Source organism: Trachypithecus francoisi, unplaced genomic scaffold, assembly GCF_009764315.1.
Source record: "Trachypithecus francoisi isolate TF-2019V2 unplaced genomic scaffold, Tfra_2.0 Lachesis_group6, whole genome shotgun sequence".
In the NCBI taxonomy this organism is placed as follows: Eukaryota; Metazoa; Chordata; class Mammalia; order Primates; family Cercopithecidae; genus Trachypithecus; species Trachypithecus francoisi.
This window is the reverse complement of record NW_022681471.1, coordinates 72,476,622-72,500,388: the sequence shown is the minus strand read 5'-3', so window position 1 is coordinate 72,500,388 and position 23,767 is coordinate 72,476,622. Positions and strand designations below refer to the sequence as shown.

At 38.3% G+C, this 23,767-nt stretch overlaps 1 protein-coding gene across 1 annotated transcript in view; it reads left to right on the top strand.

The window, feature by feature from the left end:
* The window catches only part of TEX11 (testis expressed 11), a 320,825-nt gene that overhangs the window by 285,973 nt on the left and 11,085 nt on the right, over nt 1-23,767 (top strand). The window contains 3 exon segments of the mRNA XM_033200830.1: nt 10,874-11,023; nt 12,553-12,661; nt 13,733-13,853. Of these exon segments, the coding sequence (XP_033056721.1) occupies nt 10,874-11,023; nt 12,553-12,661; nt 13,733-13,853 (380 nt within the window).

The window sequence follows — 23,767 nt, the reverse complement described above, 5'->3', positions numbered from 1 at the left end:
TCTTTGCTTGGTTCCTTCATTGGCTTAATACAGCCATCAGTCATGCATTACTTTTGTTTCAGAGATTAGTTCTCGTGGATAAGAAATTTTCAGAGATGAAAGTTTTGAGATCAGCCAAGAGAAAAGGCAATTGGAGCTGATCCTCAGACACATTAAACAGAATGGCAAAACTTGAGTAGATTTTCTAGTGTACATTTTGAGCCAGAACTTAGGCCACAGAAATAGGAGAACCTGAGTTTAGGATTATTTCCTGGAAGGAAATTAAACAATTAGCTGGAGATACCCAAGCATCTCTGATAAAAATTGATCCTAAAAGTCTTCACTTTTGGCAGCATTCCATTTAAATTGTGCCTCATAGTCAGCATAAGCTTACCCTAATGTTGCAATCCAAAGCCTTAATGGCAGTGAGTAGAGACTTTGATACAGGGCTATAGAGTCACTGAAGAAATATAGTAGGGGTTCCAGGTTGAGGAGACAGGTTTGTTATGGTTCCCAGATACTTACGGTGATATATACTATTCCTTCTCCCAAGTGCCTGATCTAATTAGGAATGTCAGTCCAATCTCCCCGTTCCCAACATATATCTTATTATGGTTTGCTTTTACAAAGGACAAATGTGAATCTGGAAATTTTCTTGTACAGTTATCTTAGCACAATGTCTCCTGATCAGAATAAGTTATGTACTATACCTCACCTACACATTCATTACTTATTTTCACAAGATTTCCCAAGCTTTAAACTTCAGTCCACCCCTAACTGATTATATATATATATATATATATAGCACAATACACATTCTTTTCAAGTGCACTTGTAACACATACCAAAATAGAGCATATGCTGGGCCAAAAAGCAAGTCTCAACAAGTTTCAAAGGACTGAAATCATACAAGGTATGTTATCCAAAGTATAATCAAATGAGAAAGCAACAACAGAAGGATGATTAGGAAACCCCCACTGTTGGAAATCTAAAAGAAACACTTCTAAATAACCCATCGGTCAAAGAAAAAATCAAAATGAAAATGATGGAATAGATTGAACTTAACAAAAATGAAATGTGACATCAAAACTTGTTAGATACAACTAAAATAAAGGAAAAGACATAACTTTAAATGCATATTATTAGAAAAGATTAAGGGTTGAAAATTGATGATCTAAGCTTCCAACTTGAGTCTAGGGAAAGAACAGCAAATTAAAGATAGTAGAAGGAAGAATGTAACAAAGATAAGAGCAGAAAACAAAGAAATGAAAAACAACATGCAACACAGAAAATCAGGCTGGGCACAGTGGCTCATGCCTGTAATCCCAGCACTTTGGGAGGCCAAGGCGGGCAGATCACCTGAGGTCAAGAGTTTGAGACCAGGCTAGCCAACATGGTGAAGCCGTGTCTCTACTGAAAATACAAAAATTAGCCAGGCATGGTGGCACATGCCTGTAATCACAGCCACTGAAGAGGCTGAGGCACGAGAATCACTTGAGCTTGAGAGGTGGAGGTTGCAGTGAGCCAAGATCATGCCACTACACTCCAGCCTGGGCGACAGAGCAAGACTCTGTCTCAAAACAACAACAACAACAACAGCAACAACACAGAAAATCAACAAAGCCATAGGTTGCTTCTTTGGAAAGATTTAATACAACTGCTAAAAGTCTAGCAAGATGGATCAAGAAAGAACACAAATTACCAATATCAGTAATTCAAAAGTGGGCATCACTACAAATCCTTCAGACATTAAAATCACAATAAAAAGGATATTGTGAACAACTTTATGCCAATAAATTTGACAGTTTAGACAAAATGGACAAATTCTTTGAAAAGTACAGCTACCAAAATTACTTTCCTGCCCCCCATTACTTCTCAGCCTTTTCGCTAAGATCAAGTACAAAATTGTCCCCCCAAAAATAATCTGAGTAGTCCTATTTACACTCTTTTAAATAGTCATAAACCTACTAAAGAAATGAAATCTTAAATACCTTCTCACAAGGAAATGACTTTACCAGTACATTATTCCAAATATATAAGAAAGAAATAATAGCAATATTATACAAATATCTCTTATGGAAAATAGAGAAAAAGTAATACATTGATTTTATGAGGCCAGCATGACTCTGATTCCAAAAACTAAAAAGAAAAATACAAGTCAGTGTCAGTGTCTTTTTTGTTTGTTTGGTTTTGTTTGTTTTTTTTTTTTTTTTTTTTGAGACGAAGTCTCACTCTGTCGCCTAGACTGGAGCACAGTGGCACGATCTCAGCTCACTGCAACATTTGCCTCCCTGTTTCCAGTGATTCTCCAGCCTCAGCCTCTCGAGTAGCTGGGACTACAGGTGTGCACCACCACGCCCGGCTAATTTTTGTATTTTTAGTAAAGATGGGGTTTCACCATGTTGGCAAGGCTGGTCTTGAACTCCTGACCTCAGGTGATCCACTCGCCTCGACCTCCCAAAGTGCTGGGATTACAGGTGTGAGCCACCACACCCAGCCTCAGGCCAGTATCTTAAACGATAGATGCAAAGATCCTAAACACATTTTAGAAAATTGAATCCAGCAATATATAAAAAGGATACTGCATCATGACCAATATTGCTTATCCCAGGAATTCAACATTCAAAAATGAGTGCACATTAACAAAATAAAAGAGGAAAATATAATAATCTCAATAGATGCAGAAAAAGCATCTGAAAAAAATTCCACACCCATTCATGATGAGAACACTCAACAAACTAGGAATAGAAAGTAACTTCCTCAATCTGATAAACGTTACTTGAAAACAAACTACTCCTTATTTTGTATTTAATGGTAAAATATGAACACCTTCTCACTGATGTCAAGGAATGAAACATGGATATACACTATCACCACTTCCATTCAACATTATACTGGAATAATTCCAGGCCTCCTAGTAACCCATTTCACATCTTAGGTCTAATTGATCACTCTCTCCATGCTGCTGCTTAAAGATGATCTGTTCTTTTTTAACTTCAGTTGTAAACCCTTTATATGCTTTAAGACAGTTTCCAAAGCATTTGTTAAGCTCTGTCTTCTTCAGACCAGCTATTTCAGAAATAGGTTCTATTTTTCCAACCTTCTAGTCATAGCCATTCTTCTCCTCTACATGTTTTCCAGTAGTGGATTGTGAATCAGAACATGTGGGATTAGAGTCCTGGCTCTCCATTAATTTGCTGTTTCTATGGGTAGGAACAGCATTTAGTTTCTCAGCCATAATCTTCTCATCTGGAAAGTGGGGTTAATAACCCCTGCCCTGTGTATGCATTAGAAGGGCATTTTGCCTATCTGAAGGACTCAGAATAATGGAGCAATTTCTAAACCATGACTTTGAAAGCACTGCAGAGACCCAGTCAATCTACCATTTCCAGGAGCTGACAACATAATTCCAACAAGTGTAACCTGAAATAGATAAGCAAACTGTACATCTCTATAATGGAATCCTACTCAGAAGTAAATGAATGTTAATGCATTTGCCAAGTGAAAAAAGACAGACCCGAAAGGCTATGATTCCATTTATATGATATCCTGGAAAAGGTAAAACCATAGGAACAGAAAACACATCAGTGGTTGTGAGAGGTTGGACATAGGAGTAGGAGTTCCCTATAAAGGTGTTACATGAGAGAACCTTTAGGGTAATGAACTGTTCTATAAGGAGCAGTGATAGTGGACACACAATTCTATGCATTTTTCACAACCAATAGAACTATATGCCACAAAGAGTAGATTTTACCGGATACAATTTTAAAATAAATCAATCAGGATGTGGAGGGAATCCCAGATGGAATTCAGACTGTGACAAATGAATCTGACTGTATTACGAATGAATTACATAGCCACATGGAAGGGGGTGAGGAAGAAAGAAGCTGATTTAAGTAACTTTGAAAAACTCTGTTTTGATTAGATGCAAGGCTAAAGACAAAAAGAACTATGCAGAATACCGCATTCTAGTTGGTAACTTTTTTCATGTGGTTATGGGTTAGCAATGATGAAAATACTTTACATGTTTAGTCAGTTTTGCTGTTACATGGCATATGCGTGCCTAAAAATTATTACAGTGTCCAAAATTGTGTAACAAAGACCACAGGGCTTATGGGAAAAAATGGGGTGGGGTATAACACTAAAAAAATTTGGTCTGTGACATATTAAAAAAACATAAGAACCTAATAAAATGACAGCATGGCTTTATATATGTTAAATTACTAAAATACATGAATACTACAATAAATATGGCTTTTTACCTTAAAAAAGACCTGGCATTTGCTTATGGAAGTGAATATCAGAAGGACTGCAGCTTGTGAGATACTGTGAAGTGGTGGGAGGCGGTTGTCTGAAATCTGATGGAAGGTTATAGCAACAGATGTGATGAGTGTGGCCCATAACACATTCAGTGAACTGAGGTAGTGGATAGAAGTTTGAGTTGTGCACATGTGTGTGTTATTCATATTCCTATACAGCTTGGTTCAGCCAGATGCTGCTTTTTGCATTCACTTACTATTTCACATAGACTAAATTGCACATAAGCAAATACTTAATTTACATAATTTACATTAATCGTTACCTAATATATCAATCATGTTGGAACAAATTCACATTTTCAAAACAAACATTATAACGGAACTGTATGTATGTGTGTGTATATATGTATGTATTATGTATATGCAAACAGACATGCATATAATATGGTTTTCTTTATCTGTGATTTGGAATAAAGTTTTAAAAATAAATAAATTTGGGCCGGGCACTGTGACTCACACCTGTAATCCCAGCACTTTGGGAGGCCAAGGCGGGTGGATCACGAGGTCAGGAGTTCGAGACCAGCCTGGCCAATATGGTGAAACCCCGTCTCTACTAAAAATACAAAAATTAGCTGGGCATGGTGGCGCATGCCTGTAGTCCCAGCTACTCAGGAGGCTGAGGCAGAAGAATTGCTTGAACCCAGGAGGTGGAGGTTGCAGTGAGCTGAGATCATGCCACTGCACTCCAGCCTGGGCGACAGAGCAAGACTCTGTCAAAAAAAAAAAAAAGGAAATTGGTATGGTTGTTGGATCCAGGTTTATATATAAATAATTGCATTTCTGTATACTAGCAAGAAATTATTGGAAAATGACCTTTAAAATACAGTTTTTGATAGCATCAAAATCCATCAAATGCCTAGTAAACTATAATGAAAGATGTGTAAGACCTCTGCACTGAAAGCCACAAAACCTTGAAACATGGCTGAAATAAATTTTTAAAAGTCTAAATAAATGCAGATATATGCCATGTTCATGTATTAGAAAACTCAGTATTGTTAAGGTATATCAGTTTTCCCAAATTGATCTATAGATTCAAAGCAATCCCAATCAAAATCGCAGCTGGGGCTGTGTGTGGTGGCTTACAGTACTATAATCCTAGCACTTTGAAAGGCCAAGGTGGGAGGATTGGTTGAGCCCAGGAGTTCAAGTACTGCCTAGGCAACATGGCGAGACTCTATCTCTACAAAAAAAACAGAAGCCCAGTGTGGTGGCATGCACCTGTGGTCACAGCTACTTGGGAGGCTGAGGCAAGAAGATCACTTGAGCCCAGGAATTTGAGGTTACAGTGAGCTATGATTGCGCCACTACACTTTAGCCTGGGTGACAAAGTGAGACCCTGTCTCAAAAGATAATGAAATAAAATAAATAAAAAATCCTAGGAGAATATCTTCATGACTTTGTGGAGACAAAAGATTACCAACTATAAAAGAAAATATTGATAAAGTGGACTTCATTACAAGTGAGAACTTTGGTCTGTCAAAAGACACTGTTGAGAAAAGAAAAAGACAAGCCACAGATAGGAAGAAGATACGACAATACATAAGCTTGACAACTTCCAGAATATGTAAAGAGTTCTTACAACTCAACAAGAAAAGACAAATAACCCAATAAAAAATGAACAAAAGAACTGAATGGCCGGGTGCAGTGGCTCGTGCCTGTAATCCCAGCACTTTGGGAGGCTGAGGCGGGCAGATCACCTGAGGTTGGGAGTTCGAGACCAGCCTGACCAACACAGAGAAACCCCATCTCTGTCACGGTCAGCTGAGATTATGCCATTGCACTCCATCCTGGGCAACAAGAGTGAAAATCCACCTCAAAAAAAAAAATTGAATGGAAATTTCACCAAAAAATATATATAAATGGTCAATAAGCAAAGGAAAAGATGCTCAGCATCATTATTCATCAAGAAAATGCACATTGAGAAGCCGCTGCACCCTCACTGAAATGACTAAAAAAAAAATCAAGTGTCAATGAGGATGGGAAGGAACTGGAGTTCTGGCACTCCAGAGTGGAAATGTAAGTGGTACAACCACTTTGGAAAACTGTTTGGCAGTATCTGCTAAAACCAAACATGTTTCTATCCCAGCAGTGACCATGAAATCTCCCTTTTATATATATACTCAGGTGAAATGAGTGCATCTGTTCACCAGAGTATGTACAGGAATGTTCAAGACAGCTCTATTCATAAGAACTAAAAATTTGAAACATTACTGTTCATCAGCAGAATGATAGATTAAATAAATTATGGTATGTTCATACAATGGAATACTACAAAGCAATAAAAGGAATGAGCTTCTGATAGCATATAAAAATATTTATGAATATAACAGACATTATGAGTAAAAGAAGTTGGTCCCAAAAGAATACACAATATAAATTCAATTTTTCAAACAATTTTATTGAGATATGACTCACATGCCATGCAGTTCACCTATCAAAGTGTACAATTCAATACACTTTAGTATATTCATAGATATGTGCAACCACCATCGACAATCAACTTTGGAACATTTTACTACCTCAAAAAGAAAGAAATGTACCCTTTAGTTACCCTTGCATTTCTCCCACAAGCCCTGAGCAACCACTAATCTACTTTCTGTTTCTATAGATTTGCATATTCTGAGCACTTCATTTAAATAAAATTATATAATGGACTTTTGTGACTACCTTATTTCACTTAGCATATTTTTAAAGTTCATTCAGTTGTGGCATGTGTCAGTACTTCATTACTTTTTATGGTCAAATAATATTCCATTGCCTGGGCATACCATGCTTTATTCATCCATTCATCAGTTGATGGACATTTGGATTGTTTCCATCTTTTAGCTATTATGAATAATGCTGCTGTTAAACACTTATGCACAAGTTTTTGTGTGGACCTATTTTCACTTTTTTTTTTTGGTATATACCTAGGAGTGGAATTGCTAGGTCATATGGTAACTCTGTGTTTAATCATTTGAGGAACTGCCAGAGTATTTTTCAAAGCAGCTGCATCATTTTACATTTCCACCAGCAATGTATGAGGCTTCTAGTTTCTCCACTTCCTTCTCAACACTTGTATTACCTGCGTTTTTTATTCTAGCCATCCTAGTGAATGTATAGTGATATCTCATTATGGTTTTGATTTCCTGATGACTAATTTTCCTGATGTCCAATGGTGTTGAGCATCTTTTCAGATGGTTATTGGCCATTGTATATCTTCTTTGGAGAAATATCTATTCACACCCTTTCCCAATTTTTCATTAGGCTGCCTTTTATTATTGAGTAGCAAAAGTTATTTATGTATTCTAGATACATGTCCTTGATCAGATAGATATATGCCTTGATTTTGCCCCACTCTGTCAATTGTCTTTTCTCTTTCTTGATCAGGTCCTTTGAAATACAAAATTTGTTAACTTTGAGGAGGTCCAGTTTATCTATTTTTCTTTCATTGTCATATCTAAGAATCCATTGCCAAATCCAAAGTTATGAAGGTTTACCCCTTTGTTTTCTTCTGTGAGTTTTATAGTTTAGCTCTTATCTTTAAATATTTGATCTATTTCAAGTTAATTCTTGTATATGCTATGAGGTCAGGGTCTAACTTCATTCTTTATCATGTGGCTATACAGTTGTCCCAGAACTATTTGTTTAAAAGACTGTCCTTTCCCCCATTGGATGGTAAACTTATACACTAAAAACTATAAAACATCATTGAAATAAACAAGATGTAACAAAATGGAAACATATCCCATGTTCATGGATTTGATGATTTATCATTGTTAAGATGATAACACTCCCCAAAATTATCTGTAGATTCAACACAATCCCTATCAGCATCCCAGCTGTTTACACTAAAAACTATATGTTTACACTAATTCTTTTCCTTTCCTTTTTGTTTGTTTGTTTTGTTTTGTTTTGTTTTTGAAACAGAGTCTCACTCTGTTACTCAGACTGGAGTGCAGTGGTGCAATCTCGGCTCACTATAACCTCTGCCTCCCGGTTCAAGTGATCCTCATGCCTCAGCCTCCTGAGTAGCTGGAATTACACACATGTGCCACCACGCCTGGCTAATTTTTTTTTTTTTTTTTTTTTTTGTAGAGATGGGATTCTGCCATGTTGGCCAGTCTGGTCTCAAACTCTTGGCCTCAAGTGATCCACCTGCCTTGGTCTTTCAAAGTGCTGGAATTACAGTTGTGAGCCACTGTGCCTGGCCCTTGTTCTTTATTTCTAAGTGTTTTCTTCTTTTTGATGCTATTATAAAGGGACTTGTTTCAATTTTATTTTCAGCTTACTCATTGCTGCTATATAGAATTGGCCAGGCATGGTGGCTCACTTTGGGAGGCCAAGGCCAGAGTATCACTTGAGCTCAGGAGTTTGAGACCAGCCTGGGCAACATAATGAGACCTTGTCTCTAATAAATAAATAAATAAATAAATAATTGATTTTTGTATATTGATCTTGATGAACTTGCTGATTAGTTATAATGGCATTTTACTGGATTCACTAGGAATTTTATTCACAAGATTATGTCATCTTGTGAATAAGATTGATGTTTTTATTCTTTTTGATGCTATTGTAAATGGAATTGTTTTCAGAGCTTCAAAATACTTAAAGCAAAAACTGGTAGAACTAAAATGAGAAATAGACAAATCCATAACTACTTGGAAACTTCAATATTCCTTTCTTAGTAATCAATAGAATAGGTCAACAAATACTCAATAAAGATATAGAAGACGTGAGCAACACTATCAGCCAACTTGACCTAATTGACATTTAGAACACTCTACCCAACAACAGCAGAATACAGTTTTTTCAAATTCACAAGCAACATTCATCATCGTAAGCCATATTCTGAACCACGAAACAAACTTCAAAAACTTTAAAAGTATTGAAATCATAAAATTATTGAAATATCCAAGTATTTTCTCTGACCACAATAGAGTTATATTATACATCTATAATAGAAAGTTATCTGTAAAACCTTCCAATATTTGGAAATTAAACAACATACTTTAAAATAATCCAATGGGCCAAAGAGGAAGCAACAAGGGAAATTAGGAATTTTTTTAATTGAATGAAGATGAAGACACAACATATAAAAATGTTTAGGATACAACTAAAGCAGTATCTAGACAAACGTGTATAGCATTAAATGCTCCTATTAGAAAAAAAAAAAAAAAAGAAAGGTCTCAAATAATCTAAGTCTCCACCTTAAGAAACTAGAAAAAAATGAGCAAATTAAACCCCATCAAGCAAAAAGTAATAAAAATAAGAGCACAAATCAATAAAATTTAAAACAGAAAACAGTAGATAAAGTCAATGAAACCAAAAGTTTTTTTCTTTTGAAACAATCAATACAATTGATAAACCTCTAGCCAGGCAAATCAAGCACAAATTAACAATATCAGGAATAGATGCGGAGACCTCACTAGAGATCCTACAGACATTTTAAAAGGTAATACGAGAATATTATGAACACTTTTATGTCCATGAATTTAGAATTTTAGGTGAAATGTACTAATTTCTTGAAAGTCACAAACTACCATAGCTCCCTCAAGAAGAAATATATACTCCTATGCCTATTAATTAAATTCATAGTTTAAAATCTTTCAACAAAGAAAACTGCATGAAGAATTCTACCACACATTTAAAGAAGATGTAATACCAACTCTATATAAACTCATCCAGAAAGGAGGGCACAATTCCCAGTTCATCTTATAAGACTATTATCCTGATACCAGTGGTAGACAAAGACAATGTAAGCTACTGCAGACCAAGATTCTTCATGAAAATAGATGCAAAACATAGATGCAGAAAAGTAAAGATAGTTGCTACCTTGGTTGGATGGTATTGACCGGAAAGGAGCACAAAGGAACCTTCTGTATTGTTGGAAGTGTTTGTTATCACAATCTAGGTAGTTATTACACGGGTTTAAACACATGTAAAAACTCGTCAAGCTGTTTAAAGTACTTCTTTCAGTTTGTTGTCTATATGTCGTACCTCAAAACATTTTTCAATGTTCAATCTACCAAGAAGGATGAATGAAAACTGTCTCACATAGTTTGGTGTATGACACCTGACATGAAATTCTTTCTATGCTGATGCCCAAGAAATTCTGTCGACTAATGAAACAGTTTGGAAACTCTCCTTTATTCTGCTTAAAATAAAATCACTGTTAGTTTATACAACACTGTATCTTCTGGTTAACTCAGCCATTAGAGTTAGCACCAGCCCAGTTGAAAGTTCACAAGAAGCAAGTAAACATTGGATTTGAATTAGAATCAATAATATCTGTGGGTTTTCTCAGGCTGATTAGAAGCATCGTGGCAATTGTTTGAGAAAATATAGGTAGCTCTAGTGAATGCACTACAGAATGTTGGAAGTAGTGGTGAGCTTATAGATTTAAAATGTGTTAGAATCAAATAAAAAAACAAAAATAAAATTTAGAATCTGTCTACAGCAGCGAAGATGACCTTCAAATTGTAAGTAAAATTAATTTTTCTTAGAAGGAAAACATCTCCAGTTAGTGAGATTACAACCAAAGAGAATAATAAAATATAATCACAAAGAATGTTGCATTTTTGCCTCTTTCTTAGGGACCTCCTCAAATGATTCATGTGAGAAATTGCTTCTGCTGTACGAGTTTGAAGTTAGAGCCAAATTGAATGATCCATTACTGGAAAGCTTCCTGGAATCAGTGTGGGAGCTGCCTCATTTAGAAACTAAAACATTTGAAACAATTGCAAGTAAGAGCTATATTTATGCTTTTGTAAGGCTGGTGCCCATTTCGATCGTATGACTTTTTTTCTTCTCTTTACTCTTTCTTACCTCCAGGTAGGAAATAATTTTTCCTCATAGCACTTTGTTTCTCCTTCTCCAATGCCATTCTTAGACTATTTTGCATTATGATCATTTGTGCATTTATCTTCTTCACTCTATGAGATTATAATCTCTTTAGGGTCATAAACAATAATTACTTAATTTGTACTTACAAACCCTAGCGACGTTCATTGCTCCTAATAGGTGCTCAAGTATTTTCTGTGTGGAATTTAATTGCATAACTACACAATAGGGGGAGCTCAAACTTTAGAAAGTTTTTCTGGGCTAGCTAGAAATAACTGAATGCTTCAACAATCAAAAGTGATGCAATCTTAGCAGTTTGTTGAAATGTACAGAGAAACACAACTGCCACTCTCAAATTTCAGGCTGAACTTTAAGTGGGTTGGGGGGCTTAGAGCCTTTTTGGGAGTACACTGCAGGAAAGAGCCTAATTTTCTTCCCTTTTTGTCTCTCACCCTCTTCAGGAGCATGTGTGTGGTTAATAAAAATATTAGGTAGCTCCAAGTGCACAAGAGTCACATTTGCCTTTCCTTGGTCTTGCCAAGACAGAATTCCTAGAGCCATGGAGCAGATGATATATACTTTATAGACATGTGACAGTGACCACTGCTCCTTGTATAACGGAACTCCAATTCTAAAAATCTGTTAAGGCCGGGCGCGGTGGCTCAAGCCTGTAATCCCAGCACTTTGGGAGGCCGAGACGGCCGGATCACGAGGTCAGGAGATCGAGACCATCCTGGCTAACACAGTGAAACCCCGTCTCTACTAAAAAATACAAAAAACTAGCCGGGCGTGGTGGCGGGCGCCTGTAGTCCCAGCTACTCGGGAGGCTGAGGCAGGAGAATGGTGTAAACCCGGGTGGCGGAGCTTGCAGTGAGCTGAGATCCGGCCACTGCACTCCAGCCTGGGCAACAGAGCGAGACTCCGTCTCAAAAAATTAAATAAATAAATAAAAATCTGTTAAATGCATGTGGAAGTCTTAGGGTTAGTTACCTCTGATACTCCCTTGTCAAGTGTTTCCTATTTTTAGTATCAGATAAAAATAGGACATTCTAGTACAAACCTGTTTTGATTAGTGCCCTTTTACTGATCTGCTTTCTGTTTCCTTCTTAGTGTGCCCTTCCTTGACTCTCATTCATAAGATTATTGCTTCACCTGTATAACTGAGTGCAAGGTCATAGAAACAGTAGGTTTTCTGTTGATGTTTGCTGGAAAAAAGATGTTGCCTGGTAATCCCACCATGCTACTCTGCCCAGAAAATAGAAGCTATTTCCAAAAGCGACTGTAGATTTATCATTTATAAAATTCAGTGTTGTTTATTTTTGTTCATCTGTTTCAGCCCAGTTTCATTAGAGAAAGCAAGTGGTAGCCTGGGATGAAAACTGTGATGGGTGACATTATGATGGTCACAACCTTTTTCCTTTTCTTCCTCTAGTAATAGCAATGGAGAAGCCTGCACACTATCCTTTAATTGCTCTCAAGGCCTTGAAAAAGGCTTTATTGCTCTACAAAAAGGAAGAATCAATTGATATATCACAATACAGGTTAGTAAATACAATTCAAAACTTAATCCAGCCTTTTTGATAGCCAAAAGAACTATAGTCAATGCCTCATAAGTAACCAATCATTCTTAATTGACCCAAATTAAGAGATGATCTGGGGATGATCTGGGGGCACTCCTGTGGACAGCTCCATACTGAGAGTTGTATCACAGAATAATAATCATTTAGTAAAGTCAAGGAGCTTGCTTTTCCCAAAGGAGAAAAAAAAAGGGGGGAAGTTGCTTCTTTGTGTGAATCTGTGTATATAATAAAACTGCTAAGTACCTTTCTTTCTTTGTTTCGTCACTAAATAATATTCCAAATGTACAGAAAAGTACAGAGGTTAATATAGCAAACACCAACGTATCCACCACCCAGATGTATTTGTTTTATTTTTAGAGATGGAGTCTCGTGTTGTTGCCCAGGCTGGATTCAAACTCCTGGGCTCAAACGATTCTCCACCTCAGCTTCATGAATAGCTGGGATTACAGGCACATAGCACCCAAATTTAACAAATGTTAACATTTTGCTATGTTTGCCTCATTATTTTTCTGAGCACTTTAAGCACCGATAAGTGCTGTATAAAATATTATCTATTGGAGACTTTTTTGTTTTCTGTGTCCAGACATGGGGAAAAATAAATGTTGTGTGACTTTTTTGTCTGGAAAACATCATTACAGTCTCCCTGTGTTAAGGCACGAAAGACAGTTCTTGTGGAATCATTCCACTTTAAACCCCAGTTCCCTTGCCCATTTGAGGAAGTACCAAGATGCTTTAAAATGCCTGTAAATTGAACCAGCTCATAAAATATAATAGACAGCCACAACTCCTTCGTGTGGGAAACTAAAAAAAGAATGAAAGACAACCATAGGCATGAAAAAAGAAAGGATTGGTCAACCTGTTTTACAGCTTCAAAAATCTGTCTTCTGAGGTTGGAGGCCAGATAAAACCGAGGGAAGAACAGAAGTGTTTTGAAGCTGTTAGTCTGGGATGAGATCCAGATTTTACTTATCTTAGCCATGAAGCCAATGATTTCTTTCCTTATGGGATGAGTTTTCTCTTTTTGATTTTCAGCAAATGTATGCACAACTTGATTAACCTCTCAGTGCCAGATGGGTCGTCGAATGTGGAGCTCTGTCCCCTGGAAGAAGTTTGGGGCTATTTTGAAGATGCTCTGAGCCACATTAGCCGCACTGTAAGTCAAATAGTGATATTAAACTTTCAGTTAATTTTAAAGAACTGAACTGTCTTGTGTACTATAAATTATATACAATAATGCTTTCTGATATGAGTTTTATGATAAATTCATATTACAATTTTATAGTTACACACTACAGAATTTTCCTGGGTTTTCTGAAATATAAATAGTTGAAAGTAGACATTTTCTAACACAAGTATGTGATGGATTAGGTCCAAATAGCAGTACCACCAGGCATTTTGAATTATTTTATATTTTCAAATCATGGTGGGATGATTACTTCCTCTGTGATGATATGAACCTTTTGAAAAAAGTTATTGCTATTCCCATCCTTTCCCAGAAGCAGGTGATAGAGTAGAAGGAACATTGAAGACCTGTATTCTAGTCCCTCCTCTGCTGATTTCTTTTTCTTTTCTGTGCAGGTTTATTCAGTGGTTTTAAAATTAGGTTTCTTGAGGTATAATTTACATATCATAAAATTCACCCATGGCGTGTGCACAATTCAGCAAATTTATAGAGTTGTGCAACTATCACTACAATCCAGCGTTTTTTAATTTAAAAAATGTTTTATTTTTAATTTTTGTGGGTACATAGCAGTGTATATGTTTATGGGCTACATGAGATGTTTTGGTACAGGCATATAATGCATAATAATCATATCAGGATAAATGGGGTATCCATCATCTCAAGCATTTATTCTTTGTGTTACAAGCAATTCAATATACTTTTAGTTTTTAAAAATGTACAATTAAATTATTGTTGATTATAATCACCCTGTTGTGCTATTAAGTACAGATCTTATTCATTCTATTTTTTGTACCTATTAACCATTCCCACATTTCCCCCACCCCTCCTCTGGTAACCATCTCTCTATTTCTCTCCCCAACAGTTCAATTATTTTAATTTTCAGCTTTCACAAATAAGTGAGAACATGTGAAGTTTGTTTTTTGTGTGTGTGCTGGGCTTATTTCACTCAATATACTGATCTCCAGTTCCATCCATGTTGCTGCAAGTGACTGGATCTCATTCTTTTTTATGGCTGCATAGTTCTCCATTGTGTATAGGTACCACATTGTCTTTATCCATTCACCTGTTGACGGACACTTAGGTTGCTTCCAAATCTTAGCTATTGTAAGCAGTGCTGCAACAAACATAGGAGTGCAGATACCTCTTTGATATACTGATTTCCTTTCTTTTGGGTGTATATCCAGTAGTGGGATTGCTGGATCATATGGTAACTCAATTTTTAGTATTTTGAGGAACCTCCAAACTGTTCTCCATAGTAGTTGTACTAATTTACGTTCCCACCAACAGTGTGTGAAGGTTCCCTTTTCTCCACATCCTCACCAGCATTTGCTATTGCCTGTCTTTTGGATATAAGCCATTTTAACTGGGGTGAGACAATATCTCATTGTAGTTTTGATTTGCAGTTCTCTGATAATCAGTGATAGTAAGTACCTTTTCATATACCTGTTTGCCATTTGTATGTCTTCTTTTGAGAAATGTCTATTCAGATCTTTTCCTTATATTAAAACTCGATTTTTAGATTATTTTTCTTATAGAATTGTTTGAGCTCTATATATATTCTGGTGATTAATCCCTTATCAGAGAAGTAGTATGTAAATATTTTCTCTTATTCTGTAGGTTGTCTCTTCACTTTGTTGATTGTTTCCTTTGCTGTGTAGAAGCTTTTAAACTTGATGTGATCCCATTTGTCCATTTTTTATTTGGTTGCCCATACTTGTAGGATATTGCTCAAGGAATCTTTGCCTACTGCAATATCCTGGAGAGATTTCCCAATATTTTCTTGTATTAGTTTCATAGTTTGAGATGTTAGATTTGAGTCTTTAATCCATTTTGATTTGATCTTTGTATAAGGCAAGACATAGGGATCTCAAGTTTCCTTCTTCTGCATATTGGATATCCAGTTTTCCCAGCACCATTTATTGAAGAGACTCTCCTTTTCCCAAAGTATGTTATTGGCACCTTTGTCAAAAATGAGTTCACTGTAGATGTATGGATTTATTTCTGGGTTTGCTATTCTGTTCCACTCTGTTGAGCTGCCTGGGGCTGGAGGAGGGGTGATATAAGCACCCTTGTGGCCACTACCACTGGGACTGTGCTGGTCAGACCTGAAGCCAGCACAGCACTGGGTCTCACCCAAGGCCCACTGTAACCACTACCTGGCTACCACCTATGTTTGCTCAAGGCCTTAGGGCTCTACAGTCAGCAGGTGGTGAAGCCAGTCAGGCTGTGTCCTTCCCTTCAGGGCAGCAACTTCCCCCTGGCCCCAGAGATGGCATGCAGGAGCCAGGGCCTGGAGTCAGAAACCCTAGAAGTCTACCTAGTGCTCTATTCTACTGCAGCTTAGCTGGTATCCAAACCACAAGACAAAGTCCTTCCCTCTTTCCACACGCAGAAGAGTCTCTCCCCATGGCCACCACCATCAGGTGGTGTGGGGAGTTCTGCCGGGCTACTGCCAGTGTTCACTTGAGGCCCAAGAGCTCTGCAGTCAGCTTGTGGTGAATGCTGCCAGGCCTGGGACTCATACTTCAGAGAAGTGGGCTCCTCTCTGGCCCAGGACAGGTACAGAAATCCCATCCAAGAGCCAAGGCCTGGAACCGGGGACACTAGGAGCCCACTTGGTGCTCTAACCCACTGTGGCTGAGTTGATATCTAGGCTGCAATACAAAATCCTCTTTACTCTTCCCTCAGCTTTCCTCAAGCAGAAGGAGTCTCTCCTCATAGCCACCACAGCTGGGAATGTACTGGGTCACAACTGAAGCCAGCATGTCTCAGAGTCTCACCTAAGGCCCACAGTATGTACTACCTGGCTACTGCTGCTGATCATTGAGGACCAAAGTGCTATTTAGTCAGCAGGTGATGAATCCTGCTGAGACTGGGTCCTTCACTTCAAGGCAGTGGGTATGCTTTAGCCCAAGGTGTGTCTCAAAATGTTATCTGGGATCTAGGGCTTAGAATGGGGCCCTCATGACTATGCCAAAGCCCTATCCTACTGTGGCTGAGCTGGTATCCAAGATGCAAGACAAAGTCCCTCCTAAGCTTCCCTCTCCTCTCCTCTAGTAGAAGGAAGGGATCTCTTTTGGAGCTGCAAACTGCACTGCCTGGGGTTGAGGGAGGGGTGGTGCAGTCACTCCCTTGGCTGCCCTGGCTAGTGTTTCACCAGGTCGCATATCCCCCAGATGCACTGGCTCCAAGCCCAGCACAGCACTAGGATTTGCCCAGGAGTTGCAGTCCTTGTGGCCTAGACTGCCTCTCAAATTTATTTAGAACCCCAGGGCACTTTAGCTCTCAGTGGCAAGGCTTGTTGGAACTCAAGTTCCAACCACTGGGATGGACAATTGCTCTCTAGCTAGGGCTGGTCTAAATACTCCCTCCATGGGAATCAGTTGAGTTCTGCCCAGTGTTACTTTCCGCTGTGACAGGGCAGCACAGAGTTCCAAGCAAGATCCCACAATCACTGTGCTCTCCCTTCCCCAAGCACACAGATTCGCCATGCCATGCAGCCACTGTTGGGGCATAGGAGGGGGTGGCATTGGCAGTTCAAGATTGTCTTTCCTACACTCTTTAGTGGCTCTTTCAGTGATATGAAGTTAAAACCAGGTGCTGTGATCACTCACCTGATTTTTTATTCTTAATTTTTGTGCAGATAGTTATTAAATTTGGTGTTCCTGCAGAGAGGATGATTGGTGGAGGCTTCTATTCAGCCATCTTGCTCCATCCTTCCTCCCACAGTCCAGTTTTAGAACATTTCCATTACCCTAGAAATTTCCCCCTTGCCCATTTATAGATAATTCTTGCTCCCACCTTCAGCTCCAGGCAACCACAGATCCGCTTTCTGTCTCTGTAGATTTTCTCTTTCTGGACACTACATATAAATGAAATTATATAATACATGGCCTCTTGTGTCTGGCTTATTTCATTGAGCATAATGTTTTTGAGGTTGATCCATGTTGTGGTATTATCAGTATTCCATTCCTTTTCCGTTTGCTGAATAACATTCTAGTGAATGGATATAACACACTTTGTTTATCCATTCATCAGTTCATAGATATTTGAGTTGTTTCCACTTTTTGGCTATTATGAATAATGCTACTATAAACATTCATGTGCAACTGTTTTTGTGAACATATGTGTTTAATTCTCTTGAATATATACCTAGGAATGGAATTGTTGGGTCATCAGGTAACTCTAGGTTTAACTTTTGGAAGAGCTGCGGTCTGTTTGCCAAAGTGGCCATACCATTTTACATTTTCACTAGCGGTGTATGAAGATTCCAATTTCTCTACATTCTCAACACTTATTATTGTTCATCTTTTCTTTTTTTGTTATAGCCATCCCGGTGGGTGGGGAGTAGTAGCTCATTGTGGTTTTGATTTATATTTCCTTGATGACTAATGGTGGTGATCATTTTTTCATGTACTTATTGACTGTTTGTGTATTGTGTTTGGATAAATGTCTGTTCAATTATTTTTCCCATTTTTAAAATGGAGTTTTTATTGAGTTATAAAAGTTCTTTATATATTCTGGATACAAGTCCTTTACGAGATATATGATTTGTAAGTATTTTCTCGTAGTCTCTGGCTTGTCTTTTCATTTTCTTAAGGGTATCATTTGAAGAGCCAAAGTTTTTAATTTTGATGAAGTCCAGCTTATCAATTTTTTTCTTTTGTGGGTAGTGTTTTTGGTCATGTTGAGAAATCTTTGCCCAACCCACGTTTACAAAGATTTTTTTCCTATGTGTTTTTGTAGAAGTTGTATACTTTTATCTCTGACATGTAACTCTATAATTCATTTTAAAGTGTGTTATAGTGTGAGGTAAGGGTCTAAATGATGTTTTGTTTGTTTCCTGTTGCATGTTAGTATCACTCCTCTGCTGTTTGACTTCAGTTTTCACATTTGTAAAGTGAGAATAATACCTGATCTGACTCTCCCACACTGGAGTTGTAAGGATAAATGAAAATAATGTATGTTTTGTAAACTTTAACAGCTTATACACATGTAAGGCAGTATTGTTATTATAAGAGAGCTATAAAACATTAAGAACACTACATGCCTTGCTTAAAGTTCCACAGGAAGTCATTATTTGAGTCCATGTTAATATCTGAGGATCCTGACTGCTCTTGACTCAACTACTTCTTAATATATAAATATAGTCATGTGCCACATCATGACATTTCATAATATATAATGGTGGTCCTGTAAGATTATAATGGAGCTGAAAAATTCCTGTCACCTAGTGACATCGTAGCCATCATAAGGCAACACATTACTCACATGTTTGTGGTGATACCAGTGTTAACAAAACCTACTGAACTGCCAGTCATATAAAAGTACAGCACATACAATTAGATACAGTCCATAATTCTTGTTAATGATATAACAAATTACTATGTTATTGTTTCATGTATTTACTATACTTTTATCATTATTTTAGAGTATATTCCTTTTACTTATAAAAGAAAGTTAAAAGTGTAAGGCAGCTTCAGGCAGGTCCTTCAGGAGGTATTCCAGAAAATGGCATTATCATCCTAGGAAATGACAGCTCCATGTATGTTTTGCCCAAGAAGCCTTTCCAGCAGGACAAAATATGGAGGTGGGAGACAGTGATATTGATGATTCTGGCCCTGGGTAGGCCTAGGCTGATGTATGTGTTTGTGTCTTAGTTTTTAACAAAAAGTTTTTAAAGTTTTTTAAAAAATTAAAAATAGGAAAACGCTTATACAAAAAGGATATAAAGAAAATATTTTTGTACAACTGTATAATGTGTTTGTGTTTTAAGCTAAATGTTATTACAAAAGAGTCAAAAAGTTGGGGTTTTTTTGTTTTGGTTTGGTTTTTTTGAGACAGACTCTCGCTCTGTCACCCAGACTGGAGTGCTGTGGTGCAATCTCAGCTCATTGCAACATCTGCCTCCTGGGTTCAAGCAGTTCTCCTGCTTCAGCCTCCAAATAGCTGGGACTATAGGTGCGTGCCACCACACCCAGATAATTTTTGTATTTTTAGTGGAGACAAGGTTTCACCACTTTAGCCAGGCTGGCCTCAAACTCCTGACCTCAAGTGATCGGCTCACTTCAGCCTCCCAAAGTGCTGGGATTGCAGGCGTGAGCCACCGTGCCTGGCCAAAAACAAACTTTTTTTTAATTAAAAAGGTTTTTTGTTTTTTGTTTTTTTGTTTTTTTGTTGTTTTTTTGTTGTTGTTGTTGTTGTTGTTTTTTTCTGAGACGGAGTCTCGCTCTGTCACCCAGGCTGGAGTACAGTGGCCGGATCTCAGCTCACTGCAAGCTCCGCCTCCCGGGTTTACGCCATTCTCCTGCCTCAGCCTCCCGAGTAGCTGGGACTACAGGCGCCCGCCACCTCGTCCGGCTAGTTTTTTGTATTTTTCAGTAGAGACGGGGTTTCACTGTGTTAGCCAGGATGGTCTCGATCTCCTGACCTCGTGATCTGCCCGTCTCAGCCTCCCAAAGTGCTGGGATTACAGGCTTGAGCCACCGCACCCGGCCTGTTTTTTTGTTTTTGAGATGGAGTCTCACTGTCACCCAGGCTGGAGTGCGAGGGCGCGATCTCGGCTAACTACAACCTCTGCCTCCCAGGTTCAAGTGATTCTCCTGCCTCAGCCTCCCAAGTAGCTGGGATTACAGGCATGTGCCACCACGTCTGGCTAATTTTGTATTTTTAGTAGAGACAGGGTTTCACCATGTTGGTCAGACTGGTATCAAACTCCTGACCTCAAGTGATCCACCTGCCTTGGCCTCCCAACGTGCTGGTATTATAGTTTATAAAGGAAAAAAGTTGCAGTAAGACAAGTTCAATTTATATTTATATATTTTTTGAGACAAAGTCTCTCTCTGTCACCCAGGCTGGAGTGCAGTGGCATGATCTCAGCTCACTGCAGCTTTGACCTCCCAGGTACAATCAATCCTCCCACCTCAGCCTCCCGAGTAGCTGGGACCACATGTGCGCACCACCACACCTGACTAATTTGTTTGTATTTTTAATAGAGACAGGGTTTCACCATGTTGCCCAGGCTGGTCTTGAACTCAAGTTCAAGTAATCTGCTTAAGTAATCTGCCCGCCTTGGTCTCTCAAAGTGCTGAGAATACAGGTGTGAGCCACCACACCTGGCCAAAGGTTAATTTATTATTAAGAAAGAAAAATACCCTTTAATAAACTGAGTGCAGCTTAGGTATACAGTGTTTATAAAGTCTACAGTAATTCCTATACCTTCATGTTCACTCACCACTCACTCACTGACTCACCCAGAGCAACTTCTAGTCCTGCAAGCTCTATTCATGGTAAGTGCCCTATAAAGGCGTACCATTTTTTTTATCTTTCATACCACATTTTTCCTCTACCATTTCTATGTTTAGATACACAAATACTTACCATTGGGTTACAGTTGCCTACAGTATTCAGTACAGTCACATGCTGTATGGGTTTGTAGACTAGGAGCAATGGGCTTTTACCATATCGCCTAGGTGTGTAGGAGGCTATACCGTGTAAGTTTGTGTAAGGACACTTCTATGATATTCACACAATGACGAAATCACCTAATGATACATTTCTCAGCTTGTGTCCCCATTGTGAAGCGAGACATGACTATCTGCAAATCACAACAGATGGTGGAACATTATAGCAGGGTGACAATCTGATACAAACTAGCATTGACTTACCAAAGCCTAGAATTCTGCTGGAGATTTGTAATTATGGCCTGTGTGAATTTAAGTTTAAAAATAAAAACTTCAACATTGGACATTTGAATTATTTATTTTACTGTCTTCTCGGATGAACAGGAAATTCTATTTCTAAGCCATGAGCCTCATCTGGACCTTTCAGGTGTGTTTGCCATAGTGGCCAATACAAACTGAAATTAGATTGTACTATAACTCCAAGTTGATCAATTTCCATAGTCTCTCTATAAGGCCAAAATTTCTCTGTGCATTTTGTTTTTGCCACTTTCATTCTGTCCAATGTATTGCAGTTCCAATTCTCTCTGGCTCTTGGTTTACCTGCTACAGAGCTTAATGTTTTTCTACTTTTCTCATGAGTTTCCCATCCATTTATTGCTCATCCCCTGAAACATGACTGGATAGTTAGCTTTTAAATGCAGTGATTAATTTTTTTTTATTTTTATTTTTTTTGAGACGAAGTCTCGCTCTGTCACCCAGGCTGGAGTGCAGTGGTGTGAACTCGGCTCACTGCAAGCTCCACCTCCCAGGTTCACACCATTCTCCTGCCTCAGCCTCCTGAGTAGCTGGGACTACAGGCGCCCACCACCACGCCCGGCTAATTTTTTTGTATTTTTAGTAGAGACATGTTGGCCAGGCTGGTCTCAAACTTCTGGTCTCAAGTGATCTGCTCACCTTGGCCTTCCAAAGTGCTCATGTACTCTTTACCCAGTTCCCCCAACAATAACAAAACTAGAGTACAATATCACAATCAAGATATTGGCATTATCACAATCAAGACATAGAGCATTGCATTTCTGTCACCACAAGTATTCCTCATGTTTCCTTTGTATAGCCCTCACACTCTTCTCTCCCACTCGCAGCTCCTCCTTAAACCCTGGCAACCACAAATCTATTACCAATTTCTATAGTTTTGTCATTTCAAGCATGTCATATAAATGTGATCAAACAGTATATAGCTTTTGAGATTTGGAATCATATAGTACATAACTTTTTGAGATTGGCTTTTTTTGAGACAGGGTCTTGCTCTGTCACTCTGCATGTGAAGCTCATCATAGCTCAGCCTCAGCCCCCCAGGCTTAAGCGATCCTCCCACCTTAACTCCCCGAGTAGCTGGGACCACAGGCATGCACCACCACGCCCAGCTAATTTTTTAATTTTTTTTTGTAGAGATGGGGGTCTCACTATGTTGCCCAAGATGATCTCAGACTCCTAGACTAAGCGATCCTCCCTCCTTGGCCTCCCAAAGTACTGGGATTATAGGTGTGAGCCACCACACCTGGCCAAAATTGGTTCTTTTCACTTAGCATAATTCTCTAGAGATTCATCAATCGTTGTCACAAAAGGACAAATATCGTATCCTTCTATTTATATGAAGTACCCAGAGTGGTCAAATTCATAGAGATGGACACCTGCAGGGGAGGCTCCCCAGGAAGAGCTGACTGGGTGTTCATTGGCCTCTTCTTGCAGGCTCAAGATTGGCCTTAGCTTGGAGTCACTGGGCTTGGGCTTCTATTTGCCAGTCAGGGTTGTTCACTCAGTTTTACATGAATACTGAATACTGAATACTCAGTGTTTGAAGAATCCAGCAAAATTACTCAAACTCAGTGTTTATGGAAGGGAATAAAATAGTAAGGCATTTACATTTTATATCTCCATAAACAAGCAAAAGTGTCTATCTCTTTCAGACAACAAACATGTCATTTAATTATCTCCATAATAAAAAAAATTATTTAATAAACAATTGGAAGAAAAAAAAAGAAAGTAAGGTGGTGGTCGCCAAGGACTGGGGTTATTATATAATAGGCACAGACCTTTAGCTTTGCAAGATGAAACTGGTTCTGGAGATGGATGGTAGTGAAGGTGGCACAACAATGTGAATGTACTTAATGCCACTGAACTGTTCACTTAAAATGGTTAAGGTGGTTAAATTTTGTGCTATATGTATTTTACCCCAATTTTAAGTCATAGAAAAAAGATCTTTGTTGGGTATTATAACATTTCTGTCATCTCAGTGTTGGCATCAATTCATTGTCTTTTTTCATTATTTGAGATCTTTCTGGTTATTAGTATAATGAGTAAATTTGTTAAACCTGGACAATTTCATATTTTGTTCTGAGACTCTGGATCTCATTTAGACCTTCTGTTTTAACTTGGTTTCTCTGACCTGCTTTAGCAAGGGAGTGGGCCCAGCCTTGTTAC